General features: G+C 44.1%; 1 protein-coding gene across 1 annotated transcript; it reads right to left on the reverse strand.

The window, feature by feature from the left end:
- Positions 1–327: 327 nt before the first annotated feature.
- LOC112465955 (methyltransferase-like protein 9) lies at positions 328–21,746 on the reverse strand (the record flags this gene model as incomplete). Its single annotated transcript, XM_025033782.1, has 3 exons — positions 328–1,229; positions 3,326–3,538; positions 21,535–21,746. Coding segments are annotated over 3 exons (879 nt in total), but the record flags the coding sequence as incomplete, so codon positions are not given.
- Positions 21,747–21,893: the final 147 nt, after the last annotated feature.

A 21,893-nucleotide genomic window follows, 5' to 3' on the forward strand; every position in this document is an offset into this window, starting at 1 on the left:
TACGTTATCAATGATTTGAATACTACAGCACAATTGTTCAAAATGTGACGGGGAGTTGTGCGTTTATTTTTTTTTAAAGCAAAAGTTGCAGCACTGCAGCAAAGTTTCTTTATTCTTTGCTTTACATTCGCTGTATTTCGATAGCGTCGTCATACACTTTATATTATAGATTAAATTATTATTAAATTCTAAAAACATTCGTTTTCCATTATTCGTTTTGCGATTTTACCGCAGTTGCTGCAACTGACGCCATAACGTGCAATAGTTTAATATTCTCCTTTGTATACACCGTCCATTTATACTATTTTAGATAATTAGTAAGATTTGATTTTAAAGGGACGTTCTCTCGAACGGAGTCGAGCACATCAGGAAAGGGTTAGGAAAAGGGCAGATTTCGTTTCCGGATCTCGTTACTCTCGCGCCATATCTATACCATAGAGACCGTGTACATGTTTCCGCACCGAATTCGACAGTAAGATGATAAACGATTGTAAAATGCGCACCGTTGTCGATCCGTCGTTCCCTTTTTAAACTCGGATCGCTAATTGATATTCGTACACCAAACGCTAACCGCTGTGTCTGCACATTAAGCTCGTCGTCGCTTGCCAGTATTGCTCTTCTGTATTCTCGCATAATTCTAACTCATGACAGCAATTATTAAAGTTTTTACAAGTGTGAAAGACACGCCTGGTATCACTTTCTTTCTCTCTTTCTCTCTGGCCCCCGTTATATAATCATCCTTAAATATTATACACAGCCCGCTCGGTTTCGAGCCCTAAAAGTTCCTTCGCAGCGAAACATCGTCGTTTACCGCCAACTCGCAGGATCGTGTACTAACTGGCTGCGCCTCCAACACGAAGACCACGTCGTTCAGGAAGTAGTACGACTGTCCTAGATCGCCTTCGCACAGGTACGGCAGTTTGCTCCAGGCGAGGCATCGCAGACCCACCGGGGCGAAGACCCGGTCGATCAGACTGGCTATCTGAATCCCGAGCTCGTTCCCTCGCACCGGTAGGTACTCCGACGGTTTGTGATTATTCCTCTCGCCGACCTCGACGTACGGACTGAACGGCAGTACTAGGGCGACGACCAGCCTGCCGCCGGGAGCCAGCGAGGTCCTCAATAGCCTCAGCAGGGTGTTTGGACGGTCGCAACGATCGAGAAGGTTCAAGCAGAGGATGACATTGTAAGGACCGGCCTCCTCGTGCCATCTCTCCACGTCGAGTACTCTGCGAAAGAGAGAGGAACTAAAAGGCACGTTCAGGAAAAGATTTTCTGTATCTCGTGCAGATTATTCGGATATTTGCAGTTCTCATTTTTAGCGTTCCATAGCACTATACTCTTTTATTTTTATTTTATTTTAAAAGGAAATATACTAAATTATAAGTGTAAAAAGAGGAGGGAAGTATAAAGAATGTTTAGTAATTGAGATTCCCTGCGTTAATCGTGATAATTCAAAATTACTTTTTTAATTGACACCGACTTGATAATTTTAATTTTATAAGTTTTCTGATTTTCGCCCGCTTTCTATGATTGCTAGTCTATCATGAAAAAAATCGACGAGAAGTTCCCCGATGATAATCCGAGATTTCACAAAAGGTCGCGAGTCCATCGCGTGTTTGGTAGCAGATGCACGTGGCAGCCGAGCTGAGATTTCTCCTTGGCCAAATAGTTTTTCGGAAATGCAGGACATCGGATAATTTTACCGCGGAGCGGACGGGGAGGATACCCGGAGATAGTCGGGAGTTCTATAAAACGAGTTACGGGATCCGTCGCGTCCCACGGACGCTCATTTAAAATTCGAGTGGCGACCCGGCGCTGAGAGCAACTCGGGGCGGCGTCCCCGGTAGTGGCGTCCGCTCCGGTCCGCCCGCTCCGGGTGTAAAACCACCGTAAACTTCTACTCCAATCAATTCGACGCAATAAACTTGTTAGTGGCGCATCGTGTTGAGAATATTACGTATCGACACGAGCGTCGACAAGTGCCGCTTTATGCATCGGTCCGTCGCGCCGCGTTGCGACCGGACGGCCGGCTGGCCGGCGCGAACGCACGACCGGGACCGGCCCGGCTCGTCGATCAATTATCTTATCTCACTTTATAATGAAGCCCACGTTTTTGAGATAACCGTAATAACACCGCCCGTGATGGCCCCTCAATTCGCTCGGGAACGGCGCGCATAATTGCACGCGCTTATATTATCGAGGATCCGTATCGCGTAACCGCGAACCGTGCTCGCCGATCTCTTATTGATCCGATTCGCGCTACGTTGATTTGCATAAATTCGATACCTTCCTTTTTCTCGGCGTATTTACTCTCGTCGTAGATAATAGAGGACAATTATACATTTAATCGCAAAACAAAAGAAAAAAATCAAAAGAAGAAGAAAATGGATGTCGGGAGAGATTCTCGCGACGAAAAGATCGATTCCAAATTGATTACAGTTGTTAATTCATAAGACTCGATAATTCATAAACAATAAATGTTGGGATTTTAAGTAATTTCCTCCGGGGATTGAAAATGTCGAGGGAAATGTCGCGAATGCGGCGCTTTAAGCTGTGATGAGGATAAAATGTGTCGCGCGCGAATCTACCGAGCGTGTGTCGCTGTTACGAGAAAATGTAAATGCATGCACGTTCAAGGAGCGAAGATTCCACCGCCCACCTTTGGCCGCACGTATTCGATTCAAAGAATGTAATCTGTTTCGCGTTCTCGCATATGCGACTCCGCGCGCTCGCAAGGGAGCTTTGCAGTTGAAAAATTTCCACCCAGCCAGTAAAGATTCCTCTCAGAATATTCAGATCGAATCGCCTTTGCATAAGCGCGCGTACAACGGCTGCAATAACGCTTGATTTCGGAAATATTCCCGTTTCTTGATTACAAAAATATGCTAATTTCAGGCGAATTAAGTTACACGCCGCGCATTTTGTACATAAATTCCAGATACTTGCTAAAAATAGTAAAAATAGTAAAAAGAATAGATTTGCAGGAATCGATAAGCTTTTAAAGCTGGTCTCGGTATGTTAAATTTTAATCATCAAATGGACCGTTGTAGTATTCGTAAATTGCATAGTTCGTAAGAATGTCGTATATGGACAAAAAATGTATTAACAGCATTAGATCTAATTGAAAATAATCTTGTTAATTCAATAACAGTATTAATAAAAGAAATACTTATTTTATTAAAATCAGAACATGATATTAACAAGACTATTTCTAAGACTAATGCTGTTAATAAACATTTATTTTTCATATGTATCATTAAAAAAAAAAGTACGGCCGTGGAAAAATAAAGACGGAGCTGCTACTTGAACGAAATTTACATACGTGAACTTTCTCTTCGCCAGAGCCCACCTCATGGGGGGTGAGATATCCGTGGCGTACACCTTCTCGAAGAGATGCGCCACGTGGGCGGTGGTTGCGCCATCACCTGCCCCGAGGTCCACCAAGGAATGCCAGGGACCCGTGAAGCCGCTCGCGTCCATTAGCTTTTGAAATTGCTCGCTGGAGAACACGTGCATGGAACCGCGGCCCAGCAGTCTGCGATAATATGAGAATTTTTCATTATTGTAAAACATCCCTCTCAGAGATAATTTAGAGTGAGCTGTTAAAATTTTACGTCGTGTAATGATATGAGTAATGTTGAAGTACTTTACAGGACTATTTATATACCTAAGACGTAAATACCTAACAAAGAAGCTAACAAGGATAATAGATACGTAGTAGATACATAATTTCGTGTGACAATAACTAATAGATTACAAATCTTAATTTATTCTTTTTGTTGTTTATGTATGTGTCGAATTAAAATTATTTCTGTACTTGTAAAGTAATCCTCATGATACGTGTTTTGCTTAGGGATTTAAAGCCTTCGAAAATTACATTCTACCTAATCTCGTTTTACCAAAACAACGGCGTAGAATTTTAGAAAGAGACTGCTTGAAATAATTGTTAAATCTGTCCGCAATATTTATAGATTCAAACTTATGATGAGAGTATTAAGGTACAAGTTGTGTACAAGTTGATGCGATATAAGCTCGCTTGGACGAAGGCTGTGCTACCAGCGTTATCATTAGGCGCTTTTACTGCATATTACCGGCCGATAATGCATCTTCATTTCGCCATGAAACTTTACGAGCTCGAGCACGGGCTTAATTAGGCTCGTTATGTGCGCATAATCGCCGCGTGTCCCCGTTTACATTCCGTCGTGCAATTTTACCGGAAAGCAGTATACTCCAAAGACAGAAGAGGCGAAATCGAAGATTATCGGATTTGTCTTATTTTGTATCACGTCGTAATCAACGCAAGTATCAAAAGCGATTCTAACTGATACGTATAATTATTTAAAAGCCAACAGCGTAACAAATTAAGTTCACGTTGGGGTAAAAAAAAATTTACTTCAATTTGACGTACAGAGAATTTCGTCCTTTAAGATAAAAACCGATCGGGCACCGTAGATCCATTTGTTAATATAGCTAGACTTAAATCGAATTAAATTTATTCAAACTTATGTGTGTTTCATTAATTCTTACGATCTTTTAGTTCTCGGATACAAACGTACAGGAGGGGGAGGGGAAGCATGTCCCGATCTTGCGGTTCTTCGCTATCTATCGATCGATCCAAAGAACGAACGAGCACCTGCATATAGAAATCGAATCCCCGAGGCATCTCCGCGGCAGCAGGTTGCCCCGCGGAATTCGTCGATGTCATCCGGGATGAATGGGGAGGGAGACGAGAGAAAGAGAGAGAGAGAAGGTAAGAGCGGTGCAGAGGGGGGAGGGGTACGGCTCGCTTCCACCCCTATCCCTCGATTTCTCCTCCGTGTGCGGAGGCATCATGAGGGAAAAAGGGGCGGGTTCATTTGAAAATACCAGAGTCGTCGCCGGCGTTGCGCGGCGCACGGCGATCCATCAATGCCGCGGAACGCGGGATTTTGATCGTGAATTCGGTTACCCCCCCGGCGTTATAAATAAGGCGATGGTGGTCCGCGCGGAGGCCGGTCCTCCCACCCCGCTTTCTCTCCTCCGTCCGATTCCGATTCTGCCTCCCTCCGCCCTTCCTTTCTTTTTCCTCTTTCGCTTTCCTCTTTCCTTCTTCCGCGCCGCTCAGCTATGGCCGGTGCCATCAATTAACGAGCACCTTCTGGCCCCATTGAATAATAAACAAGAATAAGAAGAAGATGGAAGAGGAACAAAGACAGAGACGGGGAGACCCGCGGACCCGGTTGGCGCATTGTTCGTAGTATCGTCCGGCTCTTCTACCTTGTTCCTTCTTTCTGCGGATCCTTAAGTCACCCCTCTCTCTCTCCTTTATCTCCCTTCCTCCCGTCTCTCGGAGCTCACCTTCGTGTACGTCGCGCACGGTCCTCTCGCTCCTGTTCTTATTCCTGTTTTCTCTCCTCGTCCCTCTTTCTACCTACCTCACCGCCCTCTCGTCTCCTTTTCTATCTTTCTCTCTTTTTCCCCTCTTTGTTTTCTATCTTTCTCCCTTGTGCACATATACCCTCTCCTTTTCTGGGCTCGTTTCCATTGTCAGCCATCCAGCACCACCACCGTCTCGGTGCAGTCACATCGTCCTCGCAACTCCTCGCAGCCTCTGCTGCGAGACTCCGAGCGGAAAGGAAGGAAAGAGATGAGAGTATTAGAAGGAGGAAAAGGGACCCCGTGCACGTACACGCGTGTGCGTGTGGTCACGGTGATATATACGCGCGGTCCACAAATCAGGTCCGTAGATCGCAGCGGCTTCGTCGGCGGCGCGAGCGACAATTAATTCGCCGCTTTTGCTCTCCCGGTTCCTCTTCCCCCGGGGGCCCCATTGTATGCGCGTACCCGCTCGCATACAACCCTCCCCTTCCTTCTTTTCTCGTCCTCCACGATTCGGAACACTTCCTTCTCTCTCTCCCTCTTGGATTCTATCTCTGCGCGTTCTGTTTTATCGGGGACCACTAGGGCCCTTTTTGCCTCGTTTGGACTCGACGGAAGGGATGGGAGGGAAAAGGGCCAGACTCCCGACCCGTAAAAGCGCGGCTTTAGTACGGGCCCGGCGTCATGCGGTCTAGCTATGCGGCCATGCCGTTACGAGCCTTAAAAAGGAACGTCGAGAAACGCGAAGCAATTATATGTCGAGATACGGGGTGGCCGGTATCTCGATCACATCAGCTGTCGGTGTTAGAAACCTGTAGGAGATGTTAAGCTTGTTACAAAGATCTTTTTTAGATTGTAAAAGGACAAATTGTAATTCTTTCATTTTTCTGGAGCGCATGCAATATAATTTTCGAATATTTATGCTGTCTATAATTATCAGGCGAGGAGAGGGGGAGAAGAAAAATATAATCACACATCAATTTCTGACAATGTCAACAATTTAATTTCTTATTATCAAAATGACAAGAGCATATAAATTATGTAAATATTTTCATAAGTACTTCAAAGTTATTTCAAGCAATACTCGATCGATCGGCACTTTAATGTTCGTAATTAATGATGCAGCTCTATATTGCATATTCGGGAAACCTGTATGCGATCGCGTCCCGAGATGAGAATCAAAATTAAGCTCGACAAACATCCCGTTCATTAATACTCTCGACGCGCGGTCGTCTCCTCACGTGTAGAGAAGCCGGCTGGATGGCGAAATCGATTTAGGAGGAGACGCCACGGACATCGATAGTCCTCGCTCGCCGGCGGCGAGGACAGGATAGCGCCGTGTACGCCCGATAACGATCTCCCCGCAGGACGATTATTTACAATTCCAGCCACCCACTCTCGCGGCCCGGGTCGTGCTTCAATTTTTGTCGCCGAGCCAGGCACACTGTCGGGTGAGAGCTTGAAGCTCGGGGCTTTTATCGGGACGCGCGGCGCGGCGAGAAAGGGGGAGGCTCTCCCCGCTCGCACGCGGGGCCCCACGATCGTAAAATAGCCCGGAGGGCGAGAGAGCGAGCGCGAGCGGGTAGTGTTAAAGAGGCGCTCGGCGGAGGATCGTTTACCTAATAATAGCAATAATATGTAAATGCGATGCGTATCGAGCCGCCATCGAGAGAAGGGACCGCGCGCTACGACGCCATTGTTTGCAAATCCTTGGTCGAACGAGCGATCCAGCGAGATCGGCACCGTTGGAGTCGGGCTCTTCTGCGCTGCTCGCGATGCTTGCGATTTTCTTTTGCGCGCGAATCTTCGGTGAGTATTTCGCGCGAGCGATATTATCTGCGATCTGCGAGCGGTGCACGGTACATTAAAGATTATTAATTGAAAAAAAATGTGTCAAAAATAAAATGAATTACTATATTGTATTGATTGTGTGCAATAAATAAAATGAATAAAATAAATATATAAAGGGGGTAAAAACCATAGTAATATATATAAGTCAAATTTTTAAAAATATTTTTTCGTGTGCATAAGATGCAATTTATATATTGTATAGATTGCATCTATGCACGCGAAAAAAAATTTTAAAAATTTTGACTTACACCACTATGACTTTTACCCCTCCATATATTCTGGAGATGAGATTGGCTTGGAACACCAGAGCATATCTTTTATTTTAATGAAATATATCTTTTTACCTTTCCAATTTAGTTGAGATATATGTTTAAAAAAGCACATGTTTTATACATTTTTCAGTGTTGATCTCGTATCAATATGTAATACGCAGTACGTAGTTATTATATTTATAGATTACATGTTAAGAACATCGCGTGTTAGGATTATACATTTTAAAGGCTTATAGGTGTGCGTGTATGTGTGTGTGTACGTATATGTAGCATGATGATAACTCGATTGGATCTCGTCACGCTCGAGAATACGCGCGATTCGGACGATCATTACGTATTCACGTTATTAAGCGCGCGAACGAAATGTAATTCCGTAATACGGCGCGGGGATGGAACTTTTCAGAGTTCGTCCTGAATGGATTAATGAACCGAGTGACATGGGATCTCTCCTCTCTCTCCCTCTCCTTGATTGGGGCAACACTTAAGGAATCTGGCCAGTCATCTTTACCTTCGTTTGTCGTCGTTCTGAACGAGCAACGAGCCGCATCCTGACCTTTCTCTCTCTTCCCTCCTCTTTTTTTCGATGTCAATTCTCTCGTCGGTTTCTCCGATACGTTCAAATTCCCTCTATATCATCGGGTGAGATTGCTTTTCGAGATCGTTAATGCACTCGCGTTATCGCTGCTTAGTACGAGATACAAAACCGCACACTTGTATTTATCGATGTTATTCTATTCCACGCAGCCGATAATTTTTAGCGAGGCGTAATGTATGAATTATGTAAAGAGTTAAACATTGATTTTTTGATCAGTGAGATTTGATACATATGTTTCGTATCATAACTTAATGTTTTAATTTTTCTTCATTCTTGCCTTATATAGTTATCTTCCCGTAATTATGCTTTTAGCGTTATATGTCACAGCGATAATTAATCAATATTTTTTAAATTATCGATTAAACTACTAGCTAACTACTAACTATTACGAGTTCAGCGGTAGGACCGTGTTAGGGAGGAGAGAGAAGAATCGCTCCTCTCCACTACATCTTATGCGGAATAAAACTTGGAGCCGGTAAATTCTCGCGATATTACTTTCCTTAGGTGCATTCAATCAATGTCCGCCAACGTGAAAAATGTATTTCGAATCGGAGAAAGCAAAAGGACCGGGGAAACTCGGAAAATTTCATAGATCATTGGCCATCGCCGAATGCAAGAGAGAAGTTATCGGGAATTCCTCTTAAAAGATTTCCTTTGAGGTGTAACGCACTTGCGAAACAAGTCATAGCTTTTGCATTGAGAAGTCGAAAAATTGCTAATTACGCGCGCGTTCTCCAGAACGCAAAGCAACGTTCGTTGATGACTTTATTTCCTTTCGCTTGTTAATTAAAACTGATAAATTCGTCGTTAAAAAATCTGAAAATCATGGAGGTGGACGTCGTTTTTAAGTTCAACGCTAAACAGTGTAAATGTGCCGGCGCAAAACGTAAGAAGGCAACGTATGGGAATACTCGCGGCAGTTCGCCACGGCGCGGCGATGTCGTGGGGCTAGGTGAAAGGACGTAAAAGGGATGCGCGCGAAAGAAAACGCACGAGAAAGGAGCCGGAGGATCCTTCGCCCTGATATCATTGCGGCTCATCTTCCCCGTGCCTTTTTCTCTCTTTCTCGCCGCGATTATACAATCGACGTTAGCCTCCCCCACGCGCGCATCCGCACACGGACGGAGACGGTAGAGAGCCACACAGGCGCGCGTAACAAGAACGACATGCCTCGCGCGACGTGTGCGCTCTCGTAGTGACAATGTAAGTGGAGTCTTCGGCGAACGTCGGCCACCTTCGTCGGGTCGACTCGGCGAGGAAGAAGGGAACGGCAAAGAGGGCGAATTTATCTCGCAGGGACCCCTCGCGCGCGCGGCGGAGTCCGGTACCGCGGGGGTGGGGATGTCGCGGTGCGGGAGAAAGAGAGAGAGAAATGTGGCGAGACACATGGACCGATCGCAGAATCGATGGGGAGGGGGATGAAGAGAGAGGGATGGCGAGAGGGAAGGTACGAGGAAGGGAGCGAAGGGAGCGAGAGGGAACCGACGTGTATTTAGCATTCCCCATACCGGCATAGCGTCTCGTTAGCTGTCTTCTCTCCCTCTCCCTCTCTCTCTCTCTCTCCCTTTCGCTCGCGCTGCCTCCGCCGGTCTTTCTTCGTTGATGGAGCACATAGAACGCGCGGGTACGAGTCCGTAAGATCCGAGGGGGTGGGCGCAGGGGTGAGAGGGCGCGCGGAGAGGGAGGCGTACGAACGTCACTCGAAGCTGGGGATGCTGGGTAGGCGTGGACCATGGACCACCCTGTCCACGGCGGCTGGAGGGGAGACCACGCCACCGCGGCCGTCGAACGGGAGGGCAGACGGGCGGGAGGCATCCAGGGGTGACGAAGAGAGGGGTGAGGGGCGCCGTGGACAATAATAATTATTATACACGGTAGAGTTTTGCAAATGCTGTCCTTCGAGGGTGGCTGGCGACGTGAGGCGGGAAGAAAGGGAGGTCGGTGGACGGAGTAGGTGCCAGGAACGGCCGCCCGCTATCTCGCCCGGTCGCAAGCGGGGGCGGCGGAGGAAGGATGAGTGGCGAGACGCGAGGGAGAGGGGGGGGACGGGGGGAGGGAGGCGAGTGATTCTTAAACGGGATCGTTATGCGAGTCTTTCCCGTGCTCTCTTCCTTCTCTCCCGTGCTCTCTCTACGATTGCCTCGTTCCCCTTCCCCTCCTATTTCTTGCTCTTCCCTCATTCCCCACCCCTGTCCCTTATATACTTGGCCGTTCGTTTCACCCCTTAGACCTACCAGTGCGCCTCTCAGCCACCCCTTCGCTGCACAGTGGACGTATAGTAAGTGGACGACTCTGTGAATCCGTATTGGAAGAAAGTCTACGTATACGTATGCGCAAAAATCGACGTGTGAGAGTCGTGTATCTCGGTGTGTGTGTGTAGCGCGGCGCAGATCACACGTCACATATCGAGTCTCGAGAGCAGACGTAGCCCCTTCCGTCCGCCCCCTTCTGACCTGACGAGACGTCCACGAGCGGAGGAAGCCCTTCTTCCCCTCGCCCCGCTCGTCTCGTTAATTTTGTCAATTTCGTCGGGACGTTTCGAGATTCTTTCATCTTTCTTACCCTTCACCTATTTCTTCATCTACCATATATTTATCTCCTCGTATTTCGTTTAACATGGGAAAATTGCGATAAATGTAATCCGTTGCGAAATTGCAAAATATGGAACCACTTCATTAAGATAATTCCATCTTAATGGAATTCTTAAATGAAATCTAAAAGGTTCAAGTTAGCTTTTACATTTTAACATAATGTGACACGTGTTTTCGACCCAGATCAATCCAAAAAGTCTCGACAACGAGGAATCTTTACGATTTTGCAACACGATTCGTCGACATCGGTCAATGTTCTCGGCGATTTCGCGCGCGTTTTAAGAGCGTCGCGTAACGCGGCTGAAAAATATCCAATCGCTTTATTCTTGTAACGTGACAGCGAGAGCGATCGTTAATTTCGGCCGAGGCCACGCGACGCCGTCGGATTTTCCAAGTGGACGGGAATAAGTCGAAGAGGACGAGGCGCGCGCTATTCGCCAGGGAAACATACACTTTTATAACTCGTTTCTCTCCTCGCCGGCACTGGCAAATCTCTCTCTTGACGGGGACATTTCTGAATTTTAGACGCTTTAAACATCGTGATTTGGCGTACGAGCACCGTGCGTACTGCCGTCGTAAAAGAAGTCGACAGAAAGAGAAAGAAAGGTACGTGCTGTTGATCTCTTCAACGAAAATCACGCGAGTTTCTTCCCCCCTCCTCCTTGAGATATTTAAAAAGTCGTAATCCTGTTAAGGACGCAAGTTTCTTGTATTATAAACTGTATCCGAAAAGCACCTCTGCGATTACGTATTCTATATACCTACTATTGAGTTTCAGTTACAATAAAATCGAGTTCAAGTAAAAGAGAGATATACAAACGAAAGTACGATTGATCAAAGGCATATTGTGTATTAAACTAGATATACAGATTTCTATGAATTTAAACTTTATAAAGTAATATCGTATCGTATTCTCATCTCACTTGGAGTCGGCCGCCTCGAAGACAGCTCTGCTCGCCAACTAAAGCGATTTAGACTTAAACTTGGCCGTTCCCGAAAAGCATCTTTATGCCACGACAGTCGGGACGACGCTGGCGCGGGCACGTGAATCAGGGGATTTATTATTTAGCCGGACATATTTAGCGGCGCACGTAGTAGACAGGGACGTATCCTTCCTCCACGAGCTGTGCGCTCGTCTCTCGGCACGTATGTACACGCGAATTACACTCGGATGCAGCGGACGGCGTGTGCATTATGCACCGGCAAGCTCGGTGGAGCCGAGCTGGCGACTCGTGCGCCTGCATGTATGCACTTGGCTGCATGCACTTGTCCCCGGGTACGCTTATCCTCATTAGTCACGCGTAGAGGATGAGAAAAATTCATTTCCATAAATTTATAATTCGACTGTATGAAAGATAAGTAGATTAAATTATTAATACAGATAACATAGATATCTCACATTCTAGGATTAATAATTTCTTAGAATAATACTATATTTAATTTATATATCTATATTGTATTTTTAATATTGTCAAGATGACAGGATCGATATAGCTGGTTGGTATGTTATCGATTACGATTGCGCTGCGATAGTGTACTTTTTTAGTCTAATAGTCTCACCCCTTTCGCAGTACGTCGTAGTTTGCACGCAACGAATATGTGAATCATTACAGTAATGTGAATTTATGTAAGGCAATATGATTGATAGTTGGTAAAACCGTGTGGAAAAGAAAAAAATAGAGCGAAGCAACAATGCTGTATCATTACGCGCATCGCGTGTATTGCAAAGCTAAAGGGTGAATTTTAAAGAGGCCCTTTCTTGGAGAGACTTGCTGCTTTTTCATCGCGTTTGCCTGGCGTTTCCCGGAAAGAATGGATTAATACGCAAGTAACAAGGCTTGTTATTGTTGCACGAAAAAGTCTCCACTTCAACTGTTATCTAGCGTACAACTGTATATTCTAGCACACATCTGTGAATCCGCAGTGTGTTTACATCGTGTGCAAGATATTGCACAAGCTATAATATTCGATACTCTAAGGAATCTTTCCCCCCCCCCCCCAAATCTTCTTTATCGAAATAACAGAATATTCTTGTATCTCCCTATATTCATGCAAAATAAGATTTGGATAAATAAAGAAAATATCTCCATATTTTTCTTATGTATAGAAGATACTAATAAGATACATATCTTCTTTAAGAGGGTCGAGATATGAGAATATCATTGTTTTCACCTTACAATTTCCGGTAATTATGTTCAATCACGTTCTACCTTGTTATGTACAAATAATAAAGTGACTCCAACAATAGATGTTAATTGACTTGTTTGGTGTAGCAACTCCGCATTTGTACGCGTTAACATGCAGTTCTACGAAGACAATATTGAGGCAAATCGATATCGCGCGACTGGTGCGCGTGCCAGTTTCGATGGCGAGCGGTAGTACGATATAATTTTCTGTTATTATAAAATAAAGTACTGTGTAATTTTTTGAAATTAAATAAGCAATATTATGCAACAATTTAAAACAGCTATATTATTAATATTTTGAGTTAAATGGGAGATAAAAGAAACGTCATTTTTCTTCGAAAAAAAGTAATTATCTTGCTTTTTAATATAAATATAAATACACACACAAAAGTTAAAAAAATCGATACAGAAATTGTCAGAATTTGTCATGGCGTGTGGTCGGAATAATCTACACCTCTGCACGTGAAACAATGAAGCGAGTCTTTAATTATGTCGGAGAGAAAGGAACGTTAAGAAACGGGAAACACCCCTTTCGCGGCTACGGGAGGATGCGAAACCGCCCCTTTCCTAGCGCGCGTCGCTCCCGGAAGGAGTTAATGAGTAATTAACAGAGCGCAAACGCGCGCCGGCGCGGCGCGATGCGGCGCCTCGTTGTGCGGACGATCCCTGGAACGATCCCTCGGGGCACCGCCTCTCTCGTCCTCCTAATTACTGGTCATAACCGAGACCGAGAGACAGAGCGAGATCCTGGGTCGGGTCGAGTCGAGTCGAGTCGGTTTCCCGAGAGGGTGGACGAGGCGGCGCCGATACGGCTTTTCCGCTCGGCGCGCGAGAACTCGCGCCTGCGCCCCGCTGTTAATTACACGGGAGAGGGTTGCCAATCGGAGGAAAAGCCACCCCTCGCGCAAACGCGCTAATGATAATTACTGACCAATTGGGCCGACATCGCCGCGCCGTCGCGGACCAATCGCAGGATGCTGACTGGAAAGAAAGGAAAAGCGAAGGAGAACGAGTAGAGTCGAGGATGGGGTCACCCGAAGGTGGTCGATCGCGAAAACGCAATCACAAACGTAGAAAGTTGCTGACAACTTAAATGACGTCATAGGAAATTTAAAAAATTATAGGAAATTTGCCGGAAAATACAATTGTCGTTATGTACGATTTATTATAATATAAACGTTATTAGTTTGATCTAACGTTTTATTATATCTTTAAGCTGCAATAACAACTAAAACAAAAACGACTAAAAATATTCAATTACTTGCTTGTCTCCTTGCAATTTGAAAATTTCTAAAAAAATATATCAATTTAGTGTACGTTAATATTCAATTCGCTGTCTTTTACGAACGACTTATATTGAAGGCAGACAGTTTCGATCTCACGGAACCGCACTTCCGTCGTGCTGCATTTAAACGCCGTCACTTTTCCTTTAACATCGCAGTAACGATTTTTACAGCCGACGACGAGGTCGATGCATCCGGAAAAGTGCATATTGCGCGTTACGCGCTATCCAATGAATGGCGAAGCGGAATGTAACGCTTCGCGTTTCGCTCTTACTGTCGCCCACCTCCCGGTAATTCCTTCCTGGTAACACGTGTTACGAGCGCGGCGGCTCGTTTCCGGAAAATTACCGGTTTGACCGTCAGCGAATTAGGAAAAAAAAAAGAAGGAAACTCGGCCCGGTCCCCGTGCATTATTATCCCACGTGGCTCCTTTTCGCTCATTAAAATCGAATTTACCTCGTGGCGCTCGAACGCGTCATACGTGTCCGCTCGTTTGTCTCGTGTTCGGCGTATAGCGAAAGACACGAACATACGTGACAGATACGAACTTTGACATGAGAACAATGTACTAAGCACAATGGGTAAATCTTTTAGCGTTCGGAGTAGGTGCTGGTATGAGAATAAATGGTAATTATCTGGAAATTACATCACATTTCGACTTCTAAATTGTCAGTAAAAAAGGATGTTTGTTCTCATTTATTTATTAGACAGATTTAAAAAAGGTTTAAAAAACAAAGCTATAAAGATTTTTGTGTATCTTGTGGTAAATAATAAATAATTTCTTACAAAGAAAGATTATCGGATCAAGAATCGCTTAACGTAGAAAAAAAGTTTGTATAAATATCTTTGAAAAGTTGAAGATTAAATTAAAAGATTAAATATCTTTCCAATCGTTTTAAAAATAGCAGAAAATTTAATGTAGATTATTTTATTATTCGCATATTAGTAAAAATTACTTTTGCATATGCTGCGTTATTTTTTCTGCAATTCACTTTGGAATTGGATATTAAAATTTCCTACGGCGCGGCGGCCCGAACGACACACACCGAGTTAATGATTTTCAAAGTAAGCGTGACGAGTGAAAACCTGTCGCAATTGTACGCGTATAATTCCTGATGATGGAGTCTTTAATTGTTCTGTACCTAGCTCATTATCATATAAATTCCCGTGTTTACTTTCCGTCGTGCGGTCACCGTTTGATGTAACGACCACCGGCTGATTTGCATAAAACTTATATTTAACGTTGGAGTAATCGAATGCGGGACAGGTATATATGTCTTTAGATTCAACTTCAGATACAAGAAATTAACTGTCAGAATTTCCGTGACAGTCTCGGTTTGAGAGTTCATATTTCATGATATTTTATCTTACGCAATATATCAGTTAATAACGCGTGAGTATGTGCCATTACATTGTTATCAAACGTAACGATGCATTAAATGAAATTCTTCGGAAATTGACATGTCTTTGTTGTCGTTGGAGTTAAGAATTCTCGAACCAATCATTCAATAAACTCACGATTATTTATAAAGCGTCTATATGCAAGCATCTAAATAGAAGAGTTAACATCAATAAGAATATTAATAAAAAAATTAATATCAAGAAGAAAATAGAATGATTTCTTCTATATCATGCAAATAAAAAAAATAATGACCACTAGATTTAGCAAATATCTTTGTCAAATGACTCTCGAAGCCATCGCTGAGCGAAGCGGATTATTCGTACGTGGAGAAAAGAAGTCGGGGGGTCCGGTCACCCTTTAGAAGTCAGGTTCAGATAAGAGGGGAGGTCGAAGAGGAGACAGGAAGGTAACAGGTGGTGCGCGGAACTAAATACTCCCTTCTCTCGCCCGCTCGCTCGATTGCCTCACCATCGGAGAGTCTCATCGGTCCCATACAGGTTGAGGCCCTAAGACAAAAACTAGCTACTGGGTTCCGTCTGTGGCCGCAGTACCTGATAATCTCCTCCGCTCTTCCCGTCGGCTCGACCATGCTAGAATCTCAGCACGTCATTTTCTCCTCTTCATTTTCTTTTCATGAGTCGGCTACCGAATGATTAACCCTTTGACTGGCGCTCGCGCTATCAATCTGTCCGTTCCGCTAATTCGCGATTTTATGATTTTCTTTGTACCACGTTGATATCGTAAGAATGTTTTATTGCTCAACGGTTCAATTATGAGCCGGTAGCTCTACTTCTGTTCATTTTATAATCGCGAACAATAACTCGTGACTATAAAAGTAATATTATACAGAAATAATAATTATTGTTACCACCTTTGACTATACAGGTTACCACATTCATCACAACGTCTGTTAAAAAAAAACGTTTTTTTACTTTCTTGATTTTTATTTCTCATAACGAAACTCAGATTGAAAAAAGAAGGAAATATGTACCGTATTTCTTGTTTCAACGCGTGTATCTTTATTTTCTGACTTCTGCAATCACGATCTCATCTCACCACTCGCGATGGTCTTTTTTCTCGTGGCTAATTAAATTTTTCATGATAAAATTGCAGCTTCGTTCGCCGACTTGAGAATAAATCTGGCGGGAATCGAGTAGATAGACGAACCGTACGAGGGACAACGGGTGCGAAATTACACGTCGGGACCCTCCCTGATTAGACGATCGAAAAGATCAAATCCAGGATGCATTCGCGTTTCGTCTGTGTGGGCATACTCTCTCGGCATCGAAATGATAATATTAGAACGAAGAGCGGTGGCGGCCGAGCCGGTAATTATGCGTAGTCCCGCGGGAGAGGCGAGGCCCGCGGTATATAACCACCGAATTTGCATCGAGATACAATCGGAGAAACGGGGAGAAATTCCTCTCTCTCCCCCGCCCCTTCGTGCGTCGGTTCCATCGCGTCGGGAAAGATTTCCGGGGCCCGGCAATTAGCAGTAATAACCTATTCCGCGCGCCAATCAATGTTAATTGACATCGGCCAGAGCCAGAGCGAGCGGCCCCGCGAAAGAAACGCGAAAGCTCCCGGAATTCTATTCGTGTGCGCGCGCGGGCGCACCTGCGCGCTCGCCAATCCGGCGAAAATTGCGCGCAATTTGCGCGAAAATAAAATCAAAATGTGAACGGGCACGACGCACGGCGGATTCGAAAAGGCAGCCCGCTCCGCGCTGCCTTTCGCGAGAAGGTAGGGGGAGAGGAGTAGCCCCCCCTTCGTTCTCGCCAGCGCAGGGCGGATGCACGCTTCGAGTGGCTAATTTTCTTCCTTCTCTTCGCTAGCCCCCCTCAACCCCACAGTTCCTCCCTCCACTTGGTGATTTCCCCGTCCTCCTCTAGCACGGTACATCTCTCTCTCCTCTCCACCGAGGACGAAACGACCAGCGCTTTGATGGAGGACATCTCGCCGCTAATTATGATTAATTTGTGAGACGAGCGAGCGAGGACCTCGAACCCGGCAGCTACCGGGGGCGCAGGGGACCATGGGGATGCAGAGGGGGAGAGGAGGGGCCGGGGGAGAGGACGTAATTAATATTCTCAGCAGGACGGCGTTGCAACGTCACGTGAACGTCACCCAGGTGACTCCGTCGACGATTTCCCCGTTCCGAGTCCGGGGGAGCTTTCTTTCGGTCCAATCGTACGCACGGCCGCTTTACGCTGCGTAATTACGCGTTCGATATAATTGCGCGATGATTATTCACGACTGGTTATCCCCGCGCGCCTTTAATGCACGCGTTATTAGACGCGAGCGAAGGCGCGGAGTCACGGGGGAATGCACGGTTATTCGAAATGCGAGAATCACGCGCGCATTTAACTCCGTAGTAAATCCCTTCTGTAGATTCTCGAGTCTGCGAATCGATTAAGTCAGCACCGAATTTCAGCAATGGATTTCCGTAAATAAAATTCGGCAAACACGTTGAGAAACACATAAACGCAAAGCAAAGAAAAGTAGCCTTCGGCTCAACATATCAATTTCACGAATGTGCATTAATCTCTTCCTTCTACAGATTCCTCGTTATATCTCAAACTGATGCCCCGTGGATTTATTTCCCTAAGTATGAATATTTTATTCATGTAAATGTATGTACTTATAAAGCGTATTCAAATGAAACAGCTTCTTCCGAATGGGTTAATAGGCACGCGATATGATCTCGCGATGCGGCTATTCGCGACAACGATCTCGCTTTTGTTTAATGCACGTGTTATAAGTAAAAAAGCGCCTCTGTAAGATTATAAGATTGCTCAAATGGCGTATTTCATTTAATTCTTAAGTAGATTTACATCCGACATCCTTGATTCTCGAATCCTATATTAATTCCAAGCTACGATCTTAAAAATCACGGATCTCTCCGGTTTTATAAACATTTACATTTATAATTGATTTTACAATTAACGATCACATCTTTTATATCGGTATCGTATTAATGTTTTAGACATTTGAATTATAATTCGTGTATCGATGTGAGAGAAAAGAAAAGAAAAATGCGTGTGGTCTAATAAAAATAAAGTCATTAACATTGACTGAATTCAATATAGTTGCGCGATCATTATTCATAATTGGCCGCAGCTCGTTTCTTTAATGCTCGCACTGTTAGATAATAGCGTTTCACGGGTTTGTAAAAGAATGCAATATCGTGAGGATTCCGCGCGATGAAAAAGTAGTGATTAGATTAGGCATGTTAAGAACGCTGCGGAAATTAAAATTTCAAACAGATATACTTTACAAAATTGGACGGATATTGTCGGCGATATCATTACAGTTTTCATAATCTTATTTCGATTTCTTGTAGTCCCGCAATGTAACATAATTGCACGTTCGATATAATTGCGAGTAATTATTGTTAATTACTGTTTAATATGAGTTAAATTGTTCTGACGTCACGCGGCGAAGGTTTGATCATTTTTCGAATCGCGTGTGACTGTAATTATAGGTCAAACGTAATTATGAGTAATTATCGATAATTATTTAGTAATTCGAGGTCGATTGTCGCTCGGCAGAATTGAAAAACCATTTATAAACTTCTGACAAGCAAATTCTTCATAATTACCAATTTTGCGAAATTACACTGCGCTCGATAGGTGCTGTACTACAAAGTATAATTATCAAGAACAATTTCGAGAAATGTCTAATTAAAGTATCAAGGTAAAAGTTCATAAAAAGAAAAAAATATTTTCATCAATAGTAGACGAAATTAGCACTCCATTTTTACAATTATATAGATGATTTATTTTATTTATCAAATCGAAATTGAGACTGAACTCCTATTCCGTACGAATACGCGTGACCGGTATTATTGACTCGCGATGTGGTATATCGGTGATTATTACACCAATCAATTCGCGTTCCGAAGGAAGGGAGGGTCCGTGATGGCGTGGCGAAAGGGTTTAATTACGTGCGTCTCGGCGATGACGAAGACAAATACCTAAGTGTGATTGCCAGTAGTAAACTCGTCGAGTTTTCGATCAGCTGGTACCACCGTGACTAAAGTTCCTCGACGTGCCGACCGCGATGCGGAGAACGCTGCCCGTTACCGCCTGTGGACGTGATTGAGTTGCATCGGATTCGGAAAGATTGTTTCGTGTCATAGAGCTCCGACGATTTAATAAAAAAAAACTTTCGTCTATCGGCTATTGAATTATTCTTCCCTCGGCTAGCGTGAACATGAATTACTTCGCGCTTCTGCGGCACAATGCCAACAATTGGATTTAAATTTGTATTCCGCGATATTTTATGTATCAATGTATGGTATTTCTTCCACAAGTTTTATACATATACACATATCTCCTATAAGTTACATATACCTATATATATAACTTAAATTTTATTAATTAAATTACATATTTTGGTCTTAGATATATTCTTCTGTCCTTCTAATTATTTTATTAATTACACTATTCAAAACGGTGAACTAGAATTATTCTTCTGTAAAGTTATATAGATCAAACCACACACAGAAATTATCATAAATAAAAGAAGAAATCAGATATTGTATCACAGAAAATATTAAAACGTATTTATAAAAAAATTAGCAAAAGGTACTAAGAAAAGTTTTTGAAATTTCAAGTGACTATTCGTGAAGAAGATTTCCTATTTCTGCGCTCTCGAAAGATTTATATTAACTTTGTTAACTGTAATCTATTCTTAAATTCGCATCCTCGAAAGTCCGGCGGCTCAAGGGCACTCCTTCTTAAGCAGGACTGTCGATCTTCTACGCTTTCGCTCAGCAATCTGTCTCTCGGAGCCGACAGCGGCGGTGTCACGCCTAGTAGCCGCGGCTAGCCGCGTCGGGAGAAATTTTAATAAACGGTTCCCCGGGTTACCGATGCCCGCATACATATGTAACACGCACGTACGCGGCCAAGTGTGGAGGTGTTGCCCGTTGCCTGGTAGCCGGCAGGACGACGCGGCTGGGGGAGAGAGGTTAATCACCCACGCTGGATTTTAATAAACGGTTCGGGGGGCAAACAAAGCTGGCCATCAATAACCATGGCGCTGCCTCGCTCTCTCATTCTCTCTCGTTCCGTCTTTCTTCCTCCATCCCAGCACCGGGGGCCCCCACGGCCCACCTCGCCGCCTGACCGACCCGCGGCCATGCCAGGGCCTTTGCCACCAGCTTGTCGAGTCTCGCAGCGGACAGCGAGATAGGCGGAGATTGTATCTCCGTGGTTATTAATTAACCGGCGAGAAGGGAAGGCCCCCTTTCATCACCTCGCAAACGATATCGCCTTCAGCGAGAGAGGGCCCTCGGTCTTGCCCTAGCATATAGATAGCATACAGCCGTAGCTCGGGGACCTCTCGTTTGATACAAGTACTCTGATATTTGCGCGTATACAAGGGGACAGATCATCACGCATAATAAAGTGGAAGTTTGTGTTAATATAAATATTAAATTATTATTTGTCGAAATTATGTGTTATAGATATTATTAGACATTACGAAGATTCTACGAGTAACAAAACGCGGTCACAACGACGTTCTCGTTCATACTATTTGCTCAAAACACATAAACGACGCAAAATATTAATTAAATATGAATAGTGTTGTATTTTATTTTTTATTCAGAAAGCAAAATGAATATCGGATATAAGGCAAAATAAATATTGTTGTCTTATGACCAAGTTATAATCTGTGTTACCTTAAAAGAAGTTTTTAATTTTTATCTTTGCGTTAACGAGATACCAGAAGTATTTACATATAGATAAGCAGAGACTGGAGTATCTCTCGTTATCAGCTGTTTAAAAATATTATGCTTAAATTGTATTAATAATGTAGAGGAAAAAATGTAAGACTTAAGCAACGTATGTCGACGACAAACGCGATCCACTTCCTCGTTATGGAATTTGTAGGAAAGGTGAAATTAGATCCAGCAAGATCCGCACATTGCGATATCGAGATATCTCGCGGAAAAATCAATACGAAACGGCGTAATGGGCACTTACCCGTTTATGGACGTTCGACTGATGAACCAGGATAACGCCGACCTGGCTAACGAGTGCCAAGCCTGCAGGGGCAGCGAGTCGGATCTCTCCGCGGATCTCACGAGGAAAATTTCGGCGGCTTTGTCGGGCTGGTCGGCATTGGGACCGGTACCGAGCGGGACCCACAAATCCAGCAGATCTTCTCTGATCTTGGTTTTGTCTACCCTGTACCACTGTAAAAATAAAACATAATTGTTAGCTTCGTTCTTATCTTCATCACGGTTTTGTCTTCGCATTATTAAATATATATAATAAATGAAATTAAGTTTTACTTCGGAAAAATTTTTGCGCAATTCTACACGAATAAAGAACTTTTGGCT

This window comes from Temnothorax curvispinosus, unplaced genomic scaffold (genome assembly GCF_003070985.1).
Source record: "Temnothorax curvispinosus isolate PA1 unplaced genomic scaffold, ASM307098v1 QBEX01015669.1, whole genome shotgun sequence".
Lineage (NCBI taxonomy): Eukaryota > Metazoa > Arthropoda > Insecta > Hymenoptera > Formicidae > Temnothorax > Temnothorax curvispinosus.